General features: G+C 39.4%; 2 protein-coding genes across 6 annotated transcripts in view; one reads left to right on the forward strand and one right to left on the reverse strand.

Annotated features, from left to right (window-relative positions):
• Hen1 (Hen1 methyltransferase) overlaps positions 1–17,374 on the forward strand; it is a 137,377-nt gene extending 120,003 nt beyond the window's left edge. For 2 of the 4 annotated variants that reach the window (XM_076375889.1, XM_076375890.1), the window contains exons 3-6: positions 9,640–9,887; positions 9,969–10,151; positions 10,217–12,633; positions 12,747–13,048. In XM_076375889.1, coding sequence (XP_076232004.1) covers positions 9,640–9,887; positions 9,969–10,151; positions 10,217–12,633; positions 12,747–12,919 — 3,021 coding nt within the window. In that variant the 3' untranslated portion in view covers positions 12,920–13,048. Of the gene's footprint in view, positions 1–9,165; positions 9,497–9,639; positions 9,888–9,968; positions 10,152–10,216; positions 12,634–12,746; positions 13,049–17,149 lie in introns of those variants that run through there. The other 2 variants (XR_013001641.1, XM_076375888.1) reach the window with 2 other exon arrangements.
• Positions 13,719–22,751, reverse strand: Gapcena (GTPase activating protein and centrosome-associated). 2 transcript variants are annotated; one of them, XM_076375891.1, is made up of 17 exons: positions 22,373–22,751; positions 21,632–21,810; positions 21,387–21,561; positions 21,110–21,308; positions 20,848–21,031; positions 20,409–20,774; positions 20,065–20,340; positions 19,817–19,985; positions 19,490–19,731; positions 19,230–19,418; positions 18,993–19,118; positions 18,731–18,916; positions 18,483–18,657; positions 16,298–16,488; positions 16,170–16,229; positions 15,911–16,102; positions 13,719–15,843 (listed from the first exon to the last, which is right to left on the reverse strand). In XM_076375891.1, exons 1-17 carry the CDS (start codon positions 22,380–22,382, stop codon positions 15,610–15,612), a joined length of 3,153 nt encoding a protein of 1,050 aa, XP_076232006.1. In that variant the 5' UTR covers positions 22,383–22,751; the 3' UTR covers positions 13,719–15,609. The 2 variants fall into 2 exon arrangements, with proteins under 2 accessions (XP_076232006.1, XP_076232007.1); XM_076375892.1 differs by lacking the exon at positions 22,373–22,751 and adding an exon at positions 21,894–22,153.

Raw genomic sequence — 22,751 nt, forward strand, 5'->3', positions numbered from 1 at the left:
TAGGCCGTTCTCTCGCGAAGATCCACCGATGCTCGCTAGCGTGTGTACTTTACGACCCTGGCCCTTGCTCGCGAGCACGTTTCTCCGGGAGCTTTGGCGTTCTCGCGTGCTACGCTTCGCCTACGTCTTCCTCCGCGCAGAGCCTCCCCCAGGCTAAAATGACTGCACAAAGCCGAAGCCAGATAATCTGCAAGGGCATTTTTCCCACCTAACTATAAACCAGGTTTGATGACTGCAATCCAATTACTGGTGTGTGTAAAATCGAAAGGGTTTAGTCTTCTTTATTGGTTCAGCTGCTGCTTCTAGAAGCACTGCTCTAACAGGTTGATCGGCACGTTAAATTCGCTAAAAATTGTAGCTCTTTGACAGTAACGCAGACTTTAAAACGAAACTAATTTATCGCGTATATTTGAATAAAATAATGAAAGAAAATGAGAAGAAGTGTTCGCAACATCTGCGGCGATTTCTCTCCAAGGAAACGGTGATCTCATCAGAAGCAGCTCGGTAAATAATTCAATCTTCCTCTGAGCCTTCCGTTTCGTAGAACGAAAGAGCCGCGAAAAACTAGTTGCCGCTCGGTTCTCCTTCTTTGCCCGCTGGAAAAACGTCGTGGCAATCGCTGAAGACTGGACAGCACTTTCGATTGAACTCAATCGGCGGTGCGTCGCCTGTGAGAAAGCCTGGAAAAAGGCTTATGCACGCGTGCACCGCAGATGGGCTTCTAGGACAGAGAGGGGAGAAAGGAGAGAAGAAAATGCAGCTGACAAATGCGACGTGCTAGTTGCACGGTGGAAGAGAGACAGCCGCGGAAAAGCGTGCCGTGGACAAGTCTATCCATCTCGCCGACAAATCTGGGGAACTGGAGTCTCGCGACGAGGACTCTCGTGTCTCTTGGGGTTCAATAGGGAGAGCACGAAAAAAAGGAGAAATGGAGGCAGCGGGACGATCAAACAGCATCCCAGAACAATCCTTTCATTTTTATTCGACGCTCGACTGCGTCGCTGATGGATCTCTTTGCAAAGAGCCTCCGAGCGGGAAGCTGTTCGATCCACCTCCCGAAGACGAACATTCCGTTTGACTCGAGGATGAAGACGGAAAATCTTCCGATACTGTTTCCATTCTTTCTCTCTTTGGCAGGAGATTCGGGATACTGTTGCGAAATTTGGCGTTATCGAGGCTGTCGGTATTCAATGGAAATGAATCAGGGAGAGGAGGCTGAAATGAAATTTAAAGGCAGAAGAGCTTGCAGAATAATCTCTATAAAACTTGACCAACTCCATTTAGAAAAGTTCCAATAAAATAGGGAAGAGAAAAGCGATCCCGAGACGAGGCTTAATCGCGGTGAAAAGCGACACGTACCGCAATGGGAACGAGAAACGCGACCTTTTTTCCCCATCGTCGCATCGTGCGTCGAATCCCGTGTCCACGAACACGTACAAAATGTATTCCGAGAGACTTCGCTCAATTTGTGAACGCTGCTCTCTTTGAAGTCGCGCTCTCTCCGCAGGACGATCCCATTGAAAATCGCTCCTGCACCGGTGAAAAGCCTCGTGAAAATGTCAAAAGTGCAGACAAGCCCGAAAGCACGCTGGCGTTACTCGAAATTTCAGCTCGCCGAACGGATTTCATTCTCTACCATTTTTTCTCACACACGCTTTCCTCTCTTCTTCCCCCTCTTCATCCCCCTCTCGCCTAGTAAACATCCCTATCCGATTTGCGGCTCGATCAAAAAATCATCCTTGCGTATGGACCGATGGCAGACTATGGAATATTCGTTTCTTTCGACTTACTGGCTCTGAAATTGTCTGCTCTTCTGTCAGAATTTCCCTCTCTGGAACGAAAGACAGCGCCTTGTGGGTGATCCGGAGCGCTTTCTTGGTTCGTCGCAGCTGCAAGGAACAATCGATCGTGGTCGCTAATTTATATTCGCGCCGTTGGACAGCCAGTCCGACGGGGGAATACAGTTAATCGAGTCCGTCGTTAATTGAACGAACGCGCTGGCTGTTCCTCGCCGGCGGACGGTTTGTTCGGTCGGTTTGTTAGTTCGTAGTCGTAGTCTACGTAGATGGCTAATTGTGATGTCGGGGAACGAGAGGGTGAAGAGATCGTTACATCGTACATCACCCATTTATGGCCGCGTGGCCACCTGGCCTCTCTGCTTTCGCATGAACGGATAGAGCCGTTTCGAACGAAAGCCGACCTCCCGTGAGTATCGAGTATTTTGTAACGAGGCTACGATCCATCGCTGCTGGATCAATTTCTCCCGTCCACTCTCCCTACCCCTTTTTCTACCGTGTCTTCCTTTCGATGCATTCATTCCCGAAGAGGTTCCCATCACCGTGAGTTTTCCAGATAAAAGGTCGAGCAACTTTTCTATGGAGAACCTGAGAATTCAACCTCGAAGTCTGAGGGTGCTATTCGTGTTCATCGTGACTAAGTTAAACTACGCAACTTTTTATTGCATCTGTCTCGTCAGTTGCACAAAATGGTTCCGACCAGTGATCACTTATCGAAACACCAAGGCAGAAGTCAACAGTAACCCATTTTTCTGTTGTCAGTGAACGTGTCACCGTCGCAAATCCCAGCTCCTCCGAACGCCCAAAGAATTTTCCCGGTTTTCGTCCGAGTCCCCTCCGTTTAATTTCCTAATGCAGCTTCCAGTCGCAGCGCGCGTTCAAGCGCGTTCAATTAGTTTCCGCGCAACACGTGACGACGCCCGTCGGTGCTTTCAACGCGATTATTTCGAGTAAGAAACGGAACGGCGCACTGATTTCTACGTCGCCCGGCGACAAATATTTTATCCCGCGCAATTGGCCATAGCTTTTTCGAACATCCTCCATTCGTCATCCACGACGGTCGAGTTTCTTCAACGTCCTAATTACACCACGCACGTATTTCATCCGCGACATCCCACAGGAATTTCTTAAAGTTTCCATTTGCTGCTTCAAACAGCATCGCCTTCATCGTGGTCCACGTATTTCATCGGTGGATAAATATCTATCTTCTTTGAACGAGTAGAAACTACCATAACAACGATAAACAATCTACCTTCTCTTTCTTAGCTCGTAGTTCAGTAGAATAAATTTTCAGTGAGAAATCGAGCCAGAGACAAAAAAATACAGCTTTTGCTCTTTAAAATGAGACAAGACTCACTTCCCTGCGATTTTTTTTGGCGGAGCTACAGCAGCTCAAAGATTGACTACTTTTTCGGGATCTAGATCACTGCGTGATTCCGAGGCTGGCGGCTCCCTTTCCATTCAGACTTCCATATCTCGGCGAAAAAAAATCTCACAGAGCTCGCCAAGGTCTCATTCGAAAGGGCAGAGTTCAAACTTTAATCTACCCCCTGAAAAAGTAGGGAAAAATATTTATCAAGTTGCTGACAGATGACTGAAGTTGGAAAACTTTCGGCGAGAAACCACCCTCTCTTTTGCAGCAGGACGTGAAGTCAAGAAATTTTTTCGAACAAATTCAACTCAGGAACATCAAAGTAGAGGCTTTGCCCTTTAGAATGAGACCAAGCTCACTTGCCTGCGATTTTTTTTGACGGAGCTACAGCAGCTCAAAGATTGACTACTTTTTCGGGCTCTGGAACACTCCCTGATTCTGAGGCTGGAGGCTCACTTTTCATTCTGAGCGCCATATCACTGCGAAAAAAAATCGCAGAGCGCTCGCCAAGGTCTCATTCGAAAGGGAAGGGTTCAAACTTCAATATCTCTGAAGAAAAAGTCGCGAGAAAAATTTATCAAGCTCCTGACAGACGACTGAAGTTGGAAAACTTTCGACGAAAAACTACCTTCTCTTTCTCGCCGGGACGTGGAGTCACGAAATTTTTTCGAACAAAATCAACTCAGGAACGTCAATGTAGAGGCTTTTCCCTTTAAAATGAGACCAAGCTCACTTGCCTGCGATTTTTTTTTATGGATTTACAGTAGCTCAAAGATTGACTACTTTTTCAGGCTCTGGATCACTGCATCATTCCGAGGCTGGCGGCTCAATTTCCATTCAGACTTCTATATCTCGGCGAAAAAAAATCGTAGAGTCCTCGCCGAGGTCTCGTTCGAAAGGGAAGGGTTCAGACTTCAATTTCCCTGAAGAAAAAGTCGCGAGAAAAATTTATCAAGCTCCTGACAGACGACTGAAGCTAATAAACGTACAGGAAAAAACTACCCTCTCTCTTCTTGGCAGATTCTGTGGTTGATAATTTTTTTCGAACAAGTTCAACACAAGGGTATCAAAGTAGAGGCCTTGCACTTTAGAATGAGACCAGGCTGACCTCCCTGCGATTTTTTTTGACGACGTTACAGCACCTCAAAGGTCGACAATTTTTTGGGATGAAATATCTCAAAATGTGTTGTTTGGACTTATAGTGTTCTTCAACTTACCGATTTCATTCTACTGATCGTCCATATAATCCATATGTTAATAAACCTGTACTTGTGAAATGGAACGACAAAAGTTAGCTCGTTGCATTAGCTGCAAATTAATCATGAGTTGAGGAACAGCTAATTCGGTGAACTAACTCAATTGTACTAACAAACACGACTCAATAATCGCGTTACAGTTCCACTAATCTTTGATCATTCGTTCATAAACGCGTTACTTGGTACAGTGGCGACCGAATACACCGATTATCGCTGTTATACACTCTGGTTAATAAATCCGTTTAAGCCTTTCTCGTCGTTCCGATTCTAATGCACTCTCGTTGCGTATGGCGGGGTGGAGGTCATGAAATTTATCGCGGTTGTTAAAACGCCGACGGTATTCACGCGCCGAATGGCAAATTTTGTCGACGATTCCATTAACCGGTATTAAGTACCGCTAGGAGTCATAAATAATCGATTCCCTACGTGGAGCCCCTCTGTTGCGACTCTCTAATTGCTCTCATGCACCACTTCGTTTTTGTCCCGCGCATTTTTACACGCGATGTACGCTCAACAGAGCCTCGAATTCTCCTGAACAGGCAATGCGATGGTAATTGTCTGGAGCTGAGGCAGGGAGACGATGCAAGAAATGAAGAGACTGGCAGATGGAAGAACTTAGGAGGAAGGAGTTCTCGCACGAGCTCGCTTATCAAAAACGATACAATTACGACGCGGTAGTTCTCGGTTTTGCATAATGCATATCGGCGCGCGGAGTAATGTTCTGGGCACGCATCGCGGTGGCACTAATTTCCGTGAATCCAACAGCGCCAGGAAGCTTTTCTTGCGCGGCGACTCCTTGCTAGCGGTCGAAGAGAGTCGACTGAGTAGTCACATCGTTGATCAGTGATGGGATTGATCGTGGACTCGACTGACACCCCTGTGGTACATCTAGAATGTGAGAGACTAGGATGCAATCCTTGATAATTTTATATATCGACTATCTATTTCTCCATTAGATAAAAAAGGATTATTATTACCGTCATCTGCACCTAAGAAATGCAGTAGTCGGCAGATCTCTCCTTCAATGTCTGTCTATGCTATCTCCCTATCTCCTTATTTTTAAATTCCCGCGCCTCCTTTTACCACCTTCCACGTGCCCCAAGCCACGAGCCAAACTTCAATACCTCCCCCCAGTTTCTTCTCACCCTCGTGACTCTCGACCTCCCCCATTCGAGAATTTCCATATCTCTACTTCCCCTGTGATTCCTCTCTCCCAGAATCTTCTAACTCCAATCTCCGCGTTCCCATGGCTTCCCAGCCACCCACGCGTCTCTCCTCGAACCCTCCACCCCCAAAGGTTCCAGCTCCAGTCTATTGCTGCGAAATCCTCCCTTGAATGACGTCGCTCGTTAGGGGCGAACCGATCCCTTCTCACGCAACGATTAACGATCGTTCTCGCCGAATTCGAGGGAAACAATGAGGATAATAGGCGAAGAGGATCGGTGTCGTGCGCGAGGGTATTGGTCCCATCACTATCAGTGATGATCGGCGAGCGCGCGGCAGGAGGTCGGCTTCTTTCCCGCAGCTTCTTCCAGGGCGACTCTCGATCCATGTTTCATGAGGCTTCCTCGTGCTCGAACTAGAGGGCCGACCACGGAGAGGCACTTACAAGCCGAGAGGAGGTAGCCGCTCCTCTGAATCATGGGCACCTAGGCGATTCTTTGTGATCGATGCATTCGCGACACTGCGGCGCCTCCCACGTCTCTTCGTCTTTTTTTCGGATTATTATTGTCTTTATACTGTGGATCGCTACCAGTGTGCTTCGATGCTCGCCTCGATTCTTCATTCCTGAGACACTATGGCACTCATAGAGAATATGATAATCATTGCTGTTCATAGCTTGACCCTTGATACCTAATTTCAGCCAAAGCAGACTCAGCTTATAAGAGAACATAAAAATGCAAAGAATCCTAAAGTAGACAGCAAGTAGAAAACTTTGGATATCAGTGTTTCATGTACTTTTAACATTCTTCTTGCACAGGCGAATTTCCCTCCCTGCCCCGAAGTTTTGGCAAACTTCAGCACGATATCCCAATAAAGCAGGAAGATTTAAAGGACTTAAAAGAAAAATTGTGCGCATGGAGCGTGCGTGCTTGGTTACAACAAGCCTCCCGATGAATAATGGAGAGGCGGAACACTTCGTACAGAGATGTCGTGCGGGCGAAATTCGTAGAAGGGGATCATCCCGTGCACGCGTCTACCGCGAATTGCGGATGCGGGAGCTAATATAATCTGGGGGATTTCAAGGAATCGCCGATGAATTCGACGAAAGTCTTTGAGGTGGACGTGGCCGAGAAAGGGTAGGAGGGTCGGTGGCGTGACTTACTCTCGCCACGTGTCTCGTACGATCGATGCTCGATCTGGATAAGTAACAGGCCATAGATCTCTGGTTATCGCCCACTGAGTTCTCGGGAACAGTCACTTGCCACCCCCTGGACCACCTGTACTTTATATTCGAGTTACAGGGTAGCTTTAAAAAAATATTTCTTTAGTTTTTCTTATGCAACAGCGTCTTTATTTGCAAGAAAATAGTAGATACATTCGTTGTCTAGTTCTAGAAGGAAAGTAAAGTCTAGAGACGTGACTGTTAATATTGATGGGCGAGCCAGCCACAATGAGAATGAAAAATTTCTCGATCCAGGGCAGGCCGATGATGCGTCGTTACTGCTGGCGTATTCTTCGATTCCCGATACGAGCCGCGATGAGAGAAATTTAAACGAAACACAGAACGGGGTCAGGAACTGATGTTCGTGTAAACGAAGGGCTGGGGATACGCCAAGTGGAAACTCGCATTAATCCGTGGCTCGCTACTCGGCCACTGTGTACCTCCGTTCTCTCTTTTTTCCCACTCTCCCTGCGAGTTTCCCCGTCGCTCTTTCACTATCCGCTTTTCGCTTCATTTCTCTCTCGAACACGCTATAACATCATCGGTATTCACCAGCGATGGCATACGGCCAAACGAACAAGTCTGCACACACGTTTCCTCCTACCGATATCGCGACAAGTGCCTGTATTTTCTGCGAACGCTTATTTACTACAATAACTTCGATAAGGTAGCTTCTGTCCATCCACTTTTCATTATCTTTTCTGAAACGTTTGCAGAAGTTATTCCTCAATTATGTGGATCTTAGATCAGAATCAAATCACTTCAGCGCAAAAATTTATGGTCGAGATCCCGATCCTGCGATTTTCAACCAATTTTTCATTTTCGAGTACCGATTTGTTTGAGTACCTTGCGCGAACTTTGAGAATGAACTGTGTGCGCCACCTGAACGGAATCAGAGATACTAAAGACTTTTGATGTATGCACCGACGAAGTGTAAGAGACCTATTACCATCAACGAACTGTACTCGATATCGCGAAACATAAGACTTCAGAGTGAGAGACCAGAAGAGCAAGAACCAATTACAGAATATTAGTCGAAAAAACAGTTCCGAAAAATTAATTTTTCCCACTAAATAAACACTGAAACAACAATTTCTACTATATATATTCTTAATAACAATTGCAAGCTGTGACTGATGCAAATTATGAACATTTATAATTATTAGTTAAAGAAATATTAAGAAATTTTCAAAAATTGCAAGATTATTCGAACGAAGAATTATATACCAAAAGTCAATAATTTGTTAAATAACAATTGCAAATGTCAATAGATTGTACAAGTGCACACTGTGCTTGTTATTAACAATATATGTACCAGAAATTGCTGTTGAGATGATTATTTCATGGAAAATATGAATTTTTCGCAAAATATTGTTCGCTAAATCAATCTTGAAATTCGTACCATCCGAAGAACTTTTCTGATTGGTTCCCCTTCTTCCCTGAGACAGTATAAATACCCCTGCAGGAGCACGAGTGTTTCACTCGTCGCGGGTCCTCCGACAGATGCGGACCTCCCTGGGGATCCACTGGTGGGACTCTTGGGCCCTGGGCCTTGGATCTTGGATCTTGGATCTTGGATCTTGGACCACTCTAGACTCCCCTGACCAGTGGGTTGATGGCAGATGACCCCTGGACTTCCTTGACCAGTGGGCAGTTGACCGATGACCACTGGTAAGTTTCTTGCTCAAATTAAAAAAATTTTTTTTTTCCCTATTATTCTTATTTTAAACGTACCCTGTCCCTCTCTTTTAAAAATTTTTTTTTTATCCTGTTCCACCCTACATCAAAAGAAAATAAATCAAGTTAGTATTTCTGACTGATGCACTTGTTTTCTATTCTTGCCTTTGGCTTCATTAGTTTAGAGTTTAATTTTATTGAAACACCTTGTATTTAATTTCGCGCCGGTTTCATAATTTTAATTCTTCCCACTAGTAGCGCTCCACTCTTTTTTCACGTACGGTCGCTAACGTAGAGCGTGACACTAGAATGGTAACGAGAAGAGCGCCAAAAGCGTGGGACAAAATAAAGCACTGCTTATCCAGTCTATTCTATATACTCGTCTATGCTCATAATTTATGCTCGTATACTCGTCTGTGCTATGAGTTCTATTTTTTTTGTTTTTTAATTAGTAAAGCTACAATATTATTACATAATATTATACACATAAATATTATATATATTAGACATAAAATTAATATTGTTATAAAATCTAATATTGCGTGCGGAAAGAATCGTTCAGTCTCATCTACCATTGGTTACTTTCAAAACGCTTCGACCAATGGACCGTAACGCATGAACCGCCGTCAAAACAAAACAACATGGCCACTATTACGCACAAAAGGAAGTTAACCGGGATGCACGCGTAAAAGGTTTGCTCAGTGAATAAGAGTTGTGATCGATTTTTGTTGTTGACATGATTATCGTATTATTTCACGTACTGTATCTCCTCGGAAAGTTTGTGTATCAAAATTACCGAGTCAAGAAACAAAATGATGTAGACGATACTGTGATTAAATCGTGTCCGAGATACGATTCCTTTCAGGGGGGCTACACGATGGGAGATCCTGAAGAGCCCCAGGATTATGAAGAAAGGCCCTTGCGATTTTTTCCGCCCGCCTACGTGCAGAGATACGTTGCCGTGTCTGATGTTCTTAACGACAGTAAATATCAGGGAAAGTTACGCAAGGTACTTTGTTCTTTTTTTTAATCTTTCTTCCACAACCACATTGCCGCGCAGATCTTCCTTTGTTTTCGAAAATCTTTAGTAAAAAGTCATTCATGAACGATACAACTGACTGCTAACGATTTTGTCTTAATTTCTGTTTTCAGGTCGTTGATTTCGGATGCGCGGAACTTGAGTTTCTGGTTTATCTGAAGAATATGACAGGCGTGGAGGAAATACTGTGCGTGGATATTGATAGATCACTTTTAGAAGCATACAAGGAAAAAGGTGCTCCATTGATTTCCGAATATTTACATACCAGGACAACACCCCTTGTAGTTGAAATATATGAGGGTAGCGTTACTCATAATGATAAAAAGTTAGAGAAGGTGGATGCTGTAATTTGCATAGAACTGTGAGTCACTGTTCAGTATAAAAACATATTAAAATATTTCTTATTTTAAAAATGGTACATTCGATCGTGTTGATATTATAGGATCGAGCATTTGTATCCAGATACCTTAGGAGATCTTCCTTACAATATATTTGGATATATCAAACCAAAATTAGCAATAATGACAACACCAAATGCAGACTTCAATGTGCTGTTTCCTAACTTTTCTGGATTCAGACATCCTGATCACAAATTTGAGTGGACTAGACAACAATTTCGAGATTGGTAAATAACTAAAATTCTTCTTTAAGTACATTTACCATAACTAAATGCATTACTCTTGTTAACAGGGCAGAAAATATCACTGTTAGGTACCCTGATTACATTGTAACCTTTGATGATATTTGTAAAGGACCAGAAGGCACAGAACGTTTTGGAGCCTGCTCTCAAATGGCAATATTTCATCGCCTCAGCGAAAAAGATAGTTGTAACATGGGTGTCGAAGGTTTATTTAAAACTGTAGCTGTATACGAATACCCGTTTCGTGCAGACAATCGCTCAGACGAGGAAAAAATCCTCGACGAGGCTGCATATTATATCCGATACTTATCATTCCAAGATTGTGAAATGGAAGAAGAAGTGCCGTTGAAAAAAGTCTTAGACATGTTGCAACAGTTTCACATTTCATTAGACATCTTGAGGACAATTTTAGAAGAAGCTAGTTGGACAATTATAAATCGCGAAAGTGGACCTGTTGTCCTAGTGCCGCCGCGCTCAGTATTTTCTGATTATACTGTAGAAGAACAGCTTTGGTCTGATTACTCTGGTAGTGGCGAAGAAGACGACTGGAACAGAGATCCTGGTCCACCACCAGGCTCCAGGTTTTTGGAAGAAGAGTCTTATTCGAACAATTGGGACAGTGAAAACTGGGATGAGGAGCCAAGCATTATTATTCCGCAAAATAATTCTGTTGTAGAAGACAATACATTTCTTTTCGATGGAGAATACGCTTTATTTAATAGCAAATCGGAGACGCCAAGAAACACCGAAGTCTCAGAAGAATGTACTGAAAGCAGCATCAGGGAAAACCCAGATGAGAAACCCTTGCTTGCGAGTAACGTTGATCATATGAGCATAGATGATCTCGATGGTTCTTTCGAAGGTAATACTCCCTCTGTTTTAAATGAATCAGCGGTATCCACTGATTCATTTTTTAATTTAAAATTGGGTGATATAACAGAAAATTCATCTTTGGATTTGGTACCTTCTTCGAATCCACAAGATTTAAATTTCCAAGAATATGTGTCTACTTCACGCGCGTCCACTTCACCTGAACCGTATCTTCTACAAGCTGTTCGAATGGATAAACACTTAAACGACGACAGTATGTGCAATCAAAGTATGAGCGCTTGTTGGACCTTAAACAATTCGTTTAGGCAAGAAGGTACATTAGAAGAGAGTACATCCAAAGAGTTATCGCCAAAACACGAATATAATAATTGTGATAGTTTGCGTAGTATATACTTAAACACGTCGTACGAAGAAAGCGAAGATTCGGACTTTGAACGTTTAAATAATGGTACCGACGCGAATGTAAAACGCAACAAAGCGCAGGATAATAATGTATCAAGAGAGAATCAAAAACCAAAGTTAAATAGTAGTGTATCTTTCGCTAGTAATTCTACAGGAGATAATCAGCCACAATTTACCAGTTCGCCAAAAGTGAATACGAAAGCGAATACTACGGTTGGCAAGCGAAAATCCCTTGATCGTAGCAGAAACTCGTTAAGCACAATACGTCAATTTCAAGTAAGAAAACCTGGTAGCAATAATTCTTTAGGAAGTAGTAACGATTGTAATGCTCATATCGCATCAACTATTGGCTGTAGCGCGATAAAGGAAATTGAAGATTTTTCACATGAAAAATGTATAGAAATTGGTACAGATTCAACAAATAATTCCAACGACGATACGCTCACCGATAAAGGTGAGAATTTGACATTAATCGATAAGGAAAAGCAGAGTGTGGAGTCAATGAATTGTGATACTACTGATTTCGTTCATGAAAAGGACGAAAAAAAGACTGAAATACACTTTAAGTTACAAAAGGATGTACACAAGAACATAGATAATACCAAAACTTCTTGCAACAATGCCAAAGATGTTAGTAATTTAGATAGTACGTCTCTCGTATCTAGCTCGTATGAGGTTCAATCTACATCAGTATTAAAAAACGAACAGCAAGGTAGCTGCAAAGATGCAAACCCAAATCCTGTACAAGTAGTTGATAGTATCGAGGCAAAACCCTCTTCGCCAGAAGAAGCTGTGGAAACGCCTCCAAACAGTTGGTCCCCAGAGGTGATGGATTCTGGATATCCAAACTCTGCTTCTGCTCAAGACATAACGCCAGAATATGACTTGTCCAGTATAGCACAAGATCACATATCCGATTCAGAGCCACCGAGCATAGCAGAAGCACCCAGAGTTGGATTACTTGAGCCTGTTGAAGTTGAAAATGGTGATCTTGCGAATAATAATAGAGATGGTGAGGGTAACAACATGATGGCAGCGGAAGTACACGAATTAGAAGACTTGCAACCTCTAATCGATGTACTTGAAAATGATCTTGAGAACGAAAATGATATATATGCACTGGAGAACGATTTTCCTATGTGGCTGCTAAGAATACTTGACATGGCCAATCCAATAGATGTTGAAATGCAAATTCGAGATAACAGAGAATTGAGATTTCCAGATAGAGCTGCAGGTATTTCCATACATTTAGTATAGAAGTAGAGACTGTATGATACATTAATGTAATAGCTGTATAAGTGAGACTTTGGTACATTTACTATGAATATTTGTTTGTGTTGCAATTAGGGGACAACGCTAGGCATATAAATATGGAACAGGATGAAGGTTTTAATAGTAGTTCTGAGGACGACAGCGATTTAGAGAACAATGAGATGAGAGACGACGACAATAGTGATATCAACGAAAATGCTGGGAACAGTGATAACGGAAGTGATCAATGGACTGCTGGTGGCACGTGATACTGTTGAAATTATTTAAATGATTCCACATATCCTCTAACATGTTTACAAGTATCTGCGGGTAAAAGTGAGAAGGTAAAATTTTCTAGATATTTATTTTTTCCTTTACATTCTTACTGTTATTAATAATTATTATAATTATTAATTGCAATTAATGAATATTTCATGTTTTTTTTGAATAAGTTATTTCTAGCATATTATAGTATTATGAATATTTTAAACAACGTTCAACGAGTTGTTGAGAAGGGGATTGTTTTTTAATTTTCCGGGAAAAATTAATTATTTTTTTACGCTATACTTTTCTTGTTAAACTCGTTTTTGTATAACATTAATTGACAAGTTAGTGTCTTCGATAGATGTAAAGCAGTGCTTCATTACCAATACTAATGATTGCGAGGTTGTACACTACCGATAAAGGATTCGCTTGTTAGCGCTCGAGTCATTAAGGTGTCGATTTTTGAGAAAGGATATATATACATATATTTTCTTACGATTTTCAAGACTTTTCTCCTCATGTCTCTTGTTAAGTATTGTAATATTCGTAATGCACTGTGTTATTTTTATTATAGTATTGCGAAAGTATCGATATGTTATAATTTGTTTGCTCGCTCCCTTATTTATTGATTTAATAGAATGTTGCGTTGTTTTATGACGATTAAAAAATCTCTCTAAGACTGAAACTGCATATCGTTCCATTTTCACGATATCGCGATTTTGGACAAATAAATACAAATAAAATGTATCTTCCAAACGAATGGTTTGGTGTATTCTCGACCTTAATAATATTTTAGCAGAACACTTGCCAGATATGATATCCTTCTTTATTTCAGTAATTGTGGAATGACATTACAAGGTGTACAGCGATATATACTTAGTACTTCTAAAATCTTTACATGATCTGTTAGTAGTTTATCCATATAGAATATTGTTTTGTTCTTTTAATATTTACAGAAAGTAAATTTTCCATTTTGCATAAGATGTAGGACTATTATTTTCTTAACTATTGTACGAGTTTCTAGTGTGATCATAAACTTCGTCTTCGATCTTGTATGTATGTATATATATTATTCGGTAAATATGACTTTAGTAAAAAATAATCCAATTAAATTACTTTAAAAAGAAAGGAAATGAAATACTATCGTTACCAATTTCTTCCGAGGAAAGATAATGGCACGACATTTAACTGTCGAAACTGCGATTTTTACAGTGTCAGCAGTTTTATAAAACAAATTAACACTCAGTTTTGTCGAACAGATAATGGCACTAATTATGAAACTAGTTCATGATCTAAGGTATACTTTTAAATGTTCTTAAAACGTGTAATTGTTACGCATTTCGTGTTCTTTGAGTAACGGAATGTTCATCGGATGTTGATTTCAATTAGTGCCTTAACGTAATTTATGGCCTTATGTCTGGCTTGTGCAGACTCTGTGAAAACGAAGCGCGAATGGCTATTAAATATGCTGACAAATCACGAAGTTGCATGATTGAACCCTTTGAAAAAACGAATAAATGAGAAGGAATATATACTACATTTGCAATATACTGCAAAAAACGATAGCACATCTTATGTTAAGTTGTCATTGCCTCGTCCTTTTGCTGCGGAAGAACGAAAATATTATTTTTTAAAAGGTGAAGAACGCGAAATGTTTTTCATGACAATTTTGAGAGTTGAAGGCGCGTACGTTAATTATCATAATAAATATCTCTTGATGAGTGATCATTAATGCAACATTGTGACGGCTCGCTTGAAATAAAATACATGTTCGAATAGAAAAACGTACTCGCGTTATTTTTGGAATGTTGCCGTAATGAATTAGTACAAAAAGTAAACGAAACTGCAGACGCTCGTGGATTAATCAGAATCATGTCGTTTCCGATTTTCTGCAGTATGTCATATTTGTTAGTTTGTCCGAGGTTTCGTATATATACAATAGGATTCTATAGCGCCTCTATGTATCATTTGCCTCTTAGACTAGTTTCATACAAAACTTAGTAGCATACTTATTACTAACGGCTAATGCTTCTGTGTTACACGTAAAACGCATTCTATGTTTTAATTAAGACCATTGATTAATAACAGGACTCACTAATATCGCGTGAAACGTTTCGCTACAGCACGAAAAGAAACAAATTTTAAACAATAACGACAATTTACGTGACAAAATCCAAGTACAAAATGAGTATAATCGAGAAATAAAGTTCCAATAAGAACATATCTCAAAGTCGAATATCAGCGTCGTGGAGTAAAGCTGCCCTCGCTAATAGCGCGTGAGGAACATCTAATTAAAAATATACCGAGTACGTGTCCTTAACAGACCGAGTACAATACTACGTGTTATTATGGACGTTCATTGTGTATTCGGTTTTTTCTTTAAAGTGGATTTCCTTCTCATAAAATATCAATTTTCTTTTTCTCTGCCTGCTTACAGTAATTTCATTTTATATTTGATATTATTTTGTCTGTTTTTCGTCCCTGAACTACGTACAAGATGTTAGCGTTACTAGTACAGTGTTTCCCTAGTACATAATCGCTGCAAAATATAACTGGAAGAAAGAGGACTCTCAATATTTTGCAAATCGTGTTGTTGATACATATTGTTTCATCAGTTAGTTGCAAAGAAAACACTGAGTACCATTAACGGGAACATTTCATACGCAGGTGCTCTTCAATGGAGATACTTACTGCATCACACAACCTCTTTGAGATTGTCACGAGTATCGCGGCTACGGGAATGTATTAAATGATGCATTTCGCCTCCTGGTGCGCTGTCTCGTCTCAGATCCTTCATTAGAGAAGGAGGCATCACCTCCCTCTTATTCGCCGCCTCCTTTATGCTTGACAGCGTTTTGCTGAGCCATGGCCAACTGTTTCTTGCCGCTTGAAGTTCAGAAGCAGTTGCGTGCAACTGGTGCGTCAAGTCCTAAATAAATTAGGTTGTTAACTCTAGTATCAAAAAAACACGCAAGCGATAGATTGAACATAGTTACTTGATTTCTGCATTCTGCCTCCACGTGAGCTAGCTTCGTTTGAGCTAATTCTAATTCCAGTTCTCGTACTCTCTCTTGTACTCTGTGCAGCATAGGGTCTATTCGATTTTCCAAAGGATGTGAAATGTCTGCTAATATGTTGGACGACTCCATTAAGCAACTTCCACATTTTTCGCATTTCGAAACCTTAGACTATAAGATGTGATTTATTAGTAAAAATTTCGTATATAAATTCGGTAGAAATTCGGACAATGCTTACTCGTAATTCACTGAGAGTTGTCTTTGCAGCATTGTAATCATCTTCCAAACGTTGACAGATCTAAAACAAGTATTACATACAGTCTTGCAATATTCCATTCGTATACAAAGCCAGTTTTGTATATTTACTTGTTTATATTCAGCAATAATAACATTGCTACGTCTACTCTCTGCATCCGCCCTCGCTACTTCTCGTTGCAGCATTTCTTTAACCTGAGCCAGCTCAGCTTCTAGTCTTTGTTTCTCCTCCTCATTCCTGGCCACTGTGCCACGTAGTTGCTCTACTTCATTGCTATACTCATCAGCGTTCTCTTGAGCCTCTATACAACAAACACATATATCAAAAATTAAATGGTAGTATTCACTAATGTGCGACGTAACAAGTAGTCAAAATAAAACACAATGCATTTGTATCTTCATCGTTAAAAAATATATTTATAATGTTATTCTGTAGCAATTTTGTTCGTCTAATCTTACTCTTTATCGGAACTGTTACAATATGATTCATTATTCCAACAAGGAAATGTTAAAAAGCGTATGGCTTTGACGTTACTGGCGGACAGACGATATCTTACAAAAGCAGATACCAATGACCCACACATTCTCTCTGTAGAACATACCATGATCAATTTTAAACTGCTGGCACAGCTGTTAACTACATACATTTGTTACCTGCATATAGGTCGTAAATGTATAGATAATAGCGTTGATAAACAAAATTTGAATGCGCTCAAATTGTGTAAGTAAAAGTGTGCGATGCTTACACTGTTTACTTTATTTTTATCTACTATTTTAATTCGAAAAATCGATAAGATCATCTTTATGTACGGATACGTTTTTAATACTTATCCCCATACAATAGAAATATTAATTTCCAATTATGGCAATTTTTAGAGGATAGTTAGTAGTTAGTAAAATCATAGCTACAAAGCATATAAATTTTTACATTGCTACCATTATTGCATGCATTACCAATTGAAGCAAAGGAGTGAAACCAAAGAAATCAAGGGGAACAGGATGTGCAGGTACAGACAAAACTGGAAAACAGTATTCTAAATGGACAATTTATTTTCAATAAGAAATAATAAATAATTTTCTGTCAGAATACATACAAAGCAGTACTGCTGAGTAAGCATGAAAAAAATTTATTACGTACAGACAACATAAGATTGTAGAAATTTACAAATATTATAAAATAAATAGTTTAATGAAGAGAACAAAACACTTTCTGTTTACGACAAAAAGTTGTACTATAATACCTTCGCTCCATTAGCATTTGTGAAAAATAACCCGCATTAAGCGTAACACAACCAATTAACAAAAAATGCGTGTGATCTATCCTACACAGAGAGCATCCGTATAAATTACAATTACGATGAGCATTCAGTCAGTTTATAGAATCTTCTACATTGGTAAACATACCAATACAGTTACGTTACAGAGATATTGCATATAATTCATGATCCGTCAACTGACTGAAATCTCATGCTCGTGCACATTTATCACTGAATTCTCGCTTTATCAGTGCATATGCACAAATTACGGCCACCACTGACTCTAACAATGCATCCTAAGAAATAGACGTTGCACGAGATCGAGTGGAAATATTACGTAGAAAAAATATCTTTCAGTATACTAATCAGTATACACTGATGCCTACATATATTTCTTTTTGCTTTTTAAATAAACTACATTTTGTTATACAATTCTTAGGCTTTACATTGTGGTAAGAATTGAATAACAATCAACCACCACTTATTTTCTCTAATAAATTACTTCTCAGTAACAGAGAACAAACTGAAATGCACTGTAATATCGAATAATTATTCTGAAGATTAACTTTATAACATTTTCTTTTAGAGACTAGACTGGCATTTTATACTTTGGCACATAAGCATCGAGTTATGTTATGTATATGTACATAAGTTATGTAACAAAAACTAGCATCGTATTATCGACATTAATATAATGTACTCTTTCTTCTCGTCATTCAAACAACAATAAACAGTTGCTCTTTTTTCTTTAGTAGACGAAACTAGTAAAATAATATATTTAGTCATTTGGTGTATAGCTAACAAAAATAGAATAAACTTTAACACAAAAACAAATAATGCTTCCTCGATCTTATGCAGACTGCACATGCACATAAACAATACCATTTTCCAGTGGTATAAAAGGATTTATCAAGTACACTGTGACATCAAACAGTAGTATGCCTCTATATCTATATGTGTGCGTGTGCGTGTGCGTGTGCGTGTGCGTGTGCGCGCGCGCGCGCGTGTGTGTATGATTCAGACATAAAATATGAAGTTACCTTTCAACGCCATAAATTCTGCTTCGTACTTCTTTAATTTCTTTAACGTAACTGAGCAGGCTAACTTCATAACACACCGTGAAACTTCTTCGTTTCGGCAACGTTTTGGCAAGTGCACGCGAAAGTATTTTAATATACTTTCAAAATCCAATTGAAGAAGTTCTTTTTTGCATAGCTAAAAACGTCATACCTTGCTGTCATAACAGATTTCAAAAAAGCAACATGAAACTTAAAGGAAGAAGTCTTACCATTAACAGAGCTAGAGCAACTTGAAACAATGTATCCAGCCCTTGTAAAAGAAACACATCTAGGATATGAAAAACAAGATAAAGTGGAAATCTGGCTGTAAATAAAGTTAAAAACCATTGTGCAGCAAACATGTGTGTTTCCACGCCACGATCACAAAAATGTTTGTAAAGTTCTGGCAGTTGATCCTAGAAGGTCGATAGTAATTATGAATAATTTATTACGCATAAATATTTCCCACAGGATAAGAACTGTATAACTGACCTCAATTAATCGATTGAGCTGATAAAATCGCATGTGAAGATTGTCAAATCTGTCCTTGTACAAATCTCTTAGACCGTAATCGTACATCAATTTTACCAAAACACAAAATGCTTGTTCTTCCGGCATCTACAAAAAATACCTAACATTTTTCTTGTCATTAAACACCCTAAATCAATCGCTATTACAGCTGCAAGTGTATCCCTTGCAAAGGTAACAAATGGGATAACAATTACTTACGTGAAGCAATAAACTAGCAACTAAAAAACTAAGTCCCTGACAATATCCGACTTCTTCGTCATATACTGCGTACGCTTTGCTTATCCTATACAGCGAGTCTTGTCCCAAACCACCAGTTTCTTTGAAAAAATCGTGGGCAGGAAATGTTCTGTTAATGTCTCTTAAAATAACACTTTCACAACTGCTCTCCTATAAATATGTCATAACATAGTTATCATAAATATTAATGCTACTTACTCATATAATAACTTTCAACTTACCTTAGTAATTAACGTTTTATACCTATCCATCATTTCTTGTGAATTATCACAATTACTTAAACGTTGCCATACTTCGCCACGTAGAGCTTCCGGAATACCTTGCTTTGTAAGTTTTATAAGAAGTTTCGGACGTTGTTCGTTGACTTGCCAACTATCTAAAACCTCTGCCCAACTTGCTAATTCACCTGCTGAACAATCCTTTGATACTTCGCCTGTACCACTTAACATCGGTTCATCTCCATCTATATTTTGATACAAAGGTATTAACAAACTGCAATGTTATCTATTTGTTAATAAATGTAAGCAATTTGAAGGTTCATTATTTACCCGAATCTATTTCTTCTTTGGGCGTAAGTGTGCCAATGCTAGTTGGAGATGGCGACCGAATCAATGATGCCAAATTAAGAGCAAGATTTAATCGGTTTCTGTCTAATTCTCCGGAAGTTTCTATACTCTGTACTTCATAGTGAACTTCGGATCCATCTCCCGATATTATCTAAAAGATAATCCCTTAAGTATACAAATTTTATATTACTTAGATTAATAAAAGATTATTCGCTTTTTAAATGTCTTACTTCTTTTGAATTGAGGTAAAATTGTTGTACAAGGTTTCGTTTATTAAAGTACCAGAATCGTTCATTTTGTGGGAATACTTTAACTGATGTCTCTATTATAAATCTAACAGGTTCTCGAATACCACGTATTACTAGATCAACAGCAACTGTCATGAAGATCTTCCCTTCTCTAGGAGTTTCTATATTAAGAGTTTCCAAAGCAGGATCTGCGGGATCCCAGTGTCCACATATATTATAACACTGTTTATCTTGTATTATTGGACCACTGTCAACTTGCTAAAAACAGTATTTCTCATTATTTTAACCGCAAAAATAACATTACATCAATAGAACAAATATATTACCATTTCGAGTAACCGCATATCGCTATGTTTTACATTGCGACCAGGACTGACAAGAACTCCAAAGCACCTTTCAACTTCTAGTGTTATTCCTCCTTCTTTGCTGGATACTTGCTGAATACTTAAGCATACTTGCTTAAATACATTACTTCTGAGCTTGAAACAATTTCTATCCTTAGGAACTGTACCAAAGCTTCCCTTTCCATCCTCTTCTTTTATTTCCATTGTTACTTCAAAAATAAATACTCGTGAATTGGTTTTCTCACTTCCAATATTAAAGCCATTGAAATCACTTCCTGTCAAGGAACTAGTCATTGATCGTGGTATTCTGTGAAATGCTTTGGAAAAACAAGCAGAAACTTGTCCTACCTATAATGAATAGAAACGTTTTTAAATCTTAATTAGATTTTAAAGTTATTGCATAGAAAATGTATAAACATACTGCTTCTGGTATGTCACACCGAAAAACATGACACTGATAAATGGCAGATTCCAATGTGTCCCCATGAGACCATGTGAAAGCAAAACATGCAGCACATGGTCCAGTACTTTCACCACGTGCATAAAATAATATACGTTGCACTTCATAATATGCAATTGGTTGTTGTGTTGCAGCATCATATAATCTGCATTATATAAAATAATGATATGTACTATACTATAAAATACAGTACTTCATACAGACTCCTTGTAAATATACATACACAACAGAACCTTGAGAACTGCTAGGTACAGAAACAGATACTTTGATTCCTAAATTAAGAGACTGTTCTGGATTTAATATATTCATGTTACGTTGTATCTCACACTCTGATTTTGGTGCATTTATTGTGGCTGACCCCAAGTAAGTAACACCATTAAAAATAGTACACTCTTGTTGGACGTGGGCTAGGGAATTTATTTCTAAAATATAAGCAATTTCTCATGTGTTTATCTTCCTTAAATAGTTATTTAAATGAGGAATGCAACTATCATTTGTACCTTCATCGATATAATCTTCTGGCTTCATAACATCTTGCTTTTCCGATGTAACCATACAAGAACTTACATCATAGAATTTACTATGTCCTACTTTTTTCATTTTTGGTTGAGTTTGATGTACACTGCTTACAATTTTATAATCATTACTTTCCATTTTTGAGTCCTCTGTTAATACCTATGATTTGATCAGTCAGAATCAATCAGTGAATCGTCGATCTTTACACACATAATGCAACAATACAAACCTCACGAAGATTGTTTTGAAGATCCTCCAGATTACCGTTATTAGCAATTTTCAACATTGGAAGTTCAAGCAAAACTTGCTGTTGTTTTCCGTTGCCTCTGTCATTTATAAACTCATATTCATCACTTGTCGCCACTGATTCCATTGATTTTACACTCATACTATCCTCCATAACTATGTCTATAACATAATACACAGAATTATTATCCTTTTGCAACAAACAATGGAGACAGACAATGTACATAAAACTTGATGGTTCTTACAAATGGCAAATAGTGACAATAAGGGTCAAGTAACAAAAAATGTGGAGAAATAAGTGTCTGATCAATATTACACATGACATTGTAATAAATCTAGAGAGAAAATGAATTGCACTTCAGTAGAACTGGCAAAGGCATAGACAATATTTGCATTCTATTTATGGAATGAGATGAAATGAAAAGAGGAATGTGCTTTTCACGAGTGATTGCACTTTACTCGCTATATCTCCCGCGTGTAATATAACAATCGTTTATTTTTAGTATCCTAAGAATACCATTTGGTGGAAAAAAAAAAGTAAATGAAAAAAAATGTCAACCATCGACGAGACTTCCTAAATAACCGAGCGTGTAACCATTAATTATTCATCGGGCAGAATTCGTTCGGGCACGAGCAAAATGAATTCACTGGCTCGCTGGCGTAAAGCAAAACATGCTCCGCGCGTGCCAAAGTTTGACACGACATCGTCAGAAGGCACACTAACTCGAATTCATAACGTCGAATTGTCAGTGGAACGTTTCGGTTGTTAATCATCTGATTATCATTCTCGAGCAAACCGAGAATCGTTCCCCTCCGGTTTCCCCTGTGCGTGCGCCGTACACTTTTCTTTTTATTCTCTCGCCGCTAGTCGCCACCCCCAGCAAAGAACAGGGATTACCCTCTCGCTAGATCGAAAAATTGCGGGGACACCGGTGCCTCTTCTCGCGTTATCGTTCATTAAAGACACGGACACACCCCGATTCCTCGATCTTCGCATCGATCTGCCCACACGTTCATACGGTTTCTCTCTCGATCAAGCTTGGCAAACGTTCACATGATTCCCCTGCTCGTCGATGTAATTCCGTTTGACAGAAAAGACAACT

Source organism: Calliopsis andreniformis, chromosome 4 (assembly GCF_051401765.1).
Source record: "Calliopsis andreniformis isolate RMS-2024a chromosome 4, iyCalAndr_principal, whole genome shotgun sequence".
NCBI classification, from domain to species: Eukaryota; Metazoa; Arthropoda; class Insecta; order Hymenoptera; family Andrenidae; genus Calliopsis; species Calliopsis andreniformis.